This window comes from Gracilinanus agilis, chromosome 2 (assembly GCF_016433145.1).
Source record: "Gracilinanus agilis isolate LMUSP501 chromosome 2, AgileGrace, whole genome shotgun sequence".
NCBI lineage: Eukaryota > Metazoa > Chordata > Mammalia > Didelphimorphia > Didelphidae > Gracilinanus > Gracilinanus agilis.
In genome coordinates, this window is record NC_058131.1 from 555,980,178 (window position 1) to 555,984,160 (window position 3,983).

The 3,983-nt window shown below is 39.2% G+C and overlaps 1 protein-coding gene across 1 annotated transcript; it reads right to left on the reverse strand.

Annotated features, from left to right (window-relative positions):
• Positions 1-511: 511 nt before the first annotated feature.
• Positions 512-3,364, reverse strand: LOC123236054 (epididymal secretory protein E3-beta-like). Its single transcript, XM_044662313.1, has 2 exons — positions 3,269-3,364; positions 512-970 (listed from the first exon to the last, which is right to left on the reverse strand). The coding sequence occupies exons 1-2, from the start codon at positions 3,362-3,364 to the stop codon at positions 512-514; spliced, it is 555 nt and encodes a 184-aa protein (XP_044518248.1).
• Between the last annotated feature and the right edge of the window lie 619 nt (positions 3,365-3,983).

Genomic DNA, 3,983 nt, shown 5'->3' on the forward strand with positions numbered 1-3,983 from the left:
TCAGTGAAAGGAAGAACTATCACCTTGTGAAGACAGTGGGAGTGCCAATTTGCAGAAAAATTTTCTTCTAATCTAATTGCCTTTTCCCTGAACCATCCTAAACTGTCCCACCTTCATATCTCCCAAGGAAAGAGACTTGATTAGAACTTGCTACAATTCCTTTCTTCTCTAAAGGTCTCTATCCTACACCATGCCAAACACCTGGGGGATGAACCTCTGATCTTCTGATATTTGATATTCTTCTTCCCATATCTCTGCCTTTTAATCCTTTTAGCTTTTGATGACTGGGTGGGGTGGGGCATGTAGGGGAGAGCTAGAGAGAGGAATAGGTAAGAGGGCAGAGTAATGTCATGACTCAGATTCTCTCCACTGTTGAGAAATAAACTATTAACTTCATCAAGCTTATTCAGTGTTCCAACCTTGAGCTGGGCAGGAAAACATAGTCCCAGGTGGCAAATAGCGCCCCCTTAGTCAGGGAACATTAGCTGGTGGCATAAGTAGAGACAGCTCCCTAATTTGAGATTATCTTCTTCACCTTGATGTCCTCTAGGCTCACAGGAAATCCATTCAGGCCACAGTGGAGCTCTACATAGCTGTAGCTACTGATACTCCTATAGCCTTGACCAGACTCTAGCTGCTCACAAGTAAGAATTTTGAATGGTTTCTTGCTCCATACCCTCACATTCTCATATTGATCTAATCCATCCCCATAGCATATATCTTCTATCTGACTCCAAAAAGCATAGATGAAGGTGTGGGAAGCTTTGCCCTTCAGAGATTCCATGGCACCCAAAAGACTTTCACAGCTCAGCTGGTTGAAATCCAAGCCTAGGCTGAGATGGTGTTGCTTCATGAACTCCTGCCAGGCCAGGTCTTCAGAGCATCCAGGAAGCACCCACAGAGAGAGCAGGATCAGCAAGACAGGGCCTGTGCCATTGACAACAGATGCCATCCTATCCACCAGGGCCACCTGCAGCATTTCAAAAGCAAGAGGGAATCAAACCATAAAACAGGATATTCTCCTAAGAGAGCATTCTATTGGGCCCTTCCCAACTTTCAGTCAGTCCCTTTCTCACATCCTCAATCCAGGATTTATAATTCTTTCCTCTTCATTGATAACTTCTTCATGTAATAAGGGTATGATTAACCTTTATTGGGACAACAGATAGAAAGCCAGGCCAGGAGAAAGAAGATTCTGGGTTCAAATCGGGCCTCAAACACTGCCTAGCTATGTGACTCTGGGCAAGTCACTTAACCCCCATTTGCTAGCTCTTACCCCTCTTCTGCCTTGGACCTGATACTTAGTGTCAATTCTAAATAGGAAGGTGTGGTTTTAAAAAATTATTATTATTATTATGTTTTATTCCCATCAACCTCAGCTGAATAGTTGTCATCACACATGCACGCACACACACACACACACACACACACACACACACACACATACATATAAATCTTCTTAAGTTGTTTACTCACTATAAATATTTTTGTGCAAGTCTGTTTATCTATGATCTCTTTGGGGTACAATCCCAGCAATGGTATGGCTGGATCAAAGGGCAGGCATTCTTTTATAGCCCTTTGAGCATAGTTCCAAATTGCCAGCCAGAATGGTTGGATCAGTTCACAACTCCACCAGCAGTGCATTAATGTCCCAATTTTGCCACATCCCCTCCAACATTCATTACTCTCCCCTGCTATCATTTTAGCCCATCTGCTAGGTGTGAGGTGGTACCTCAGAGTTGTTTTGATTTGCATTTCTTTAATTATTAGAGATTTAGAACACTTTCTCATGTGCTTATTGATACTTTTTATTTCTTTATCTGAAAATTGCCTTTTCATGTCCCTTGCCCATTTATTAATTGGGGAATGGCTTGATTTTTTATACAATTGATTTAGCTCCTTGTATATTTAAGTAATTAGACCTCTGTCAGAATTTTTTGTTATAAAGATTTTTTCCCAGTTTGTTGTTTCCCTTCTGATTTTGGTTGCATTGTTTTTCTTTGTACAAAAATGTTTTAATTTGATATAATCAAAATTATTTATTTTACATTTTGTTATTTTCTTTAACTCTTGTTTGGTTTTAAAATCTTTCCTTTCTCAGAGATCTGACAAGTATACTATTCTGTGTTCTCCTAATTTACTTACAGTTTCCTTCTTTATATTTAAGTCTTTCACCCATTCTGAATTTATCTTGGTGTATGGTGTGAGATGTTGTTCTAAACCTAATCTCTCCCATACTGTTTTCCAATTTCCCCAGCAGTTTTTGTCAACTAGTGGATTTTTGTCCCAAAAGTTTGGCTCTTTGGGTTTATCATACACTGTCTTGCTGACATCACTTACCCCAAGTCTATTCCACTGATCCTCCCTTCTATCTCTTAGCCAGTACCATATTGTTTTGATGGCTGCTGCTTTATAGTATAGCTTAATATCTGGTACTGCTAAGCCACCTTCCTTCATGTTTTTTTTTTCATTATTTCCCTTGATATTCTTGATCTTTTGTTCTTCCAAATAAACTTTGTTATAGTTTTTTCTAATGTAGTAAAAAAATATTTATAGCTGCGCTCTTTGTGGTGGCAAAAAACCGGAAAGCAAGGGTATGCCCTTCAATTGGGGAATGGCTGAAAAAATTGTGGTATATGTTGGTGATGGAATACTATTGTGCTCAAAGGAATAATAAACTGGAGGAATTCCATGTGAACTGGAAAGACCTCCAGGAATTGATGCAGAGTGAAAGGAGCAGAGCCAGAAGAACACTGTACACAGAGATGGATATACTGTGGTAAAATCGAATGTAATGGACGTCTGTACTAGCAGCAATGCAATGACCCAAGACAATTCTGAGGGATCTATGGAAAGGAACACTACCCACATTCAGAGGAAGAACTACAGGAGTAGAAACACAGAAGAAAAACAACTGCTTGGACACTTGGGTTGATGAGGACATGATTGGGGATGTAGACCTGAAAAGACCACACCCATGTAATTATCAATAATGTGTAAATAAGTCTTGACTGACCACACATAATAAAACCAGTGGAAATGCGAATTGGCTACAGTGGAGGGGGGCAGGGGGTTGAGGGGGTGAAGGGGAAAGTAAAAACATGACTTATGTAGCCATGGAAAATTTTTCTAAAAATAAAAAATTATTTAAAAAAAAGTTGTTTACTCACAAAGCATATATAATAGGAAAAGAATGTATGTGATTAGGAAAAGGGGGAGAAAAGGATTAGGATATAAATTGCTTGGTTGTTTTTTTTTAAACCCTTACCTTCTGTCTTAGAATCAACACTGTGTATTGTGTCTGAGGCCAGATTTGAATCCAGGAACTCCTGTCTCTAGATCTGGCTTTCAATTCACTGAGCATATAGTTGATAGCCAACAAGTAGAGATGACAGAATATTAGGTGTGGAGGAGTCTCTCTATTGATGCTTGCTCTTCTATTCTACAAAAAATGAAATTATAAGTGTTGTGATTGGGCTCCTATACAGCCTGAGCCCAGTTAATGAACTAGGCATGCCAATGAGCAGTCAGAAGGAAGAATCAGATGTCACTTTTACCAGTAGTCGTAAGGGAGGAAAAGCAGTGAGTGGCAAGATAACTAAGTTTTGAGTCCAGACCCAACAGGACATTGATCCATTAGACAGTTTGGCCATAAGCTGAACAATCTGGAAAATGTCTACTAGCACTTTATGGGAGCAACTGAAGAAAACGTATGACTCTAAGTCTCAGAGCTGTAACTCCTGTAATTCTTTACATATGCCTGAGTTTAATTCCAGAAGCTATAGATGAACCACCTCTAAAATTATTTTAATGTAGTTAATTGTATTCCTTTTGCTTCTATGTTTACAGGTAAAGAACTGCATAGGGTTAAACTATTTTGAACAATTTCTATTAAAACATAGAATGAAGGACTAGAGTCCCCTGGTAGGTTTGGGCAGGGATAGTCTAATTATAAAAATGAGCACACCCCATACCTCAAACAA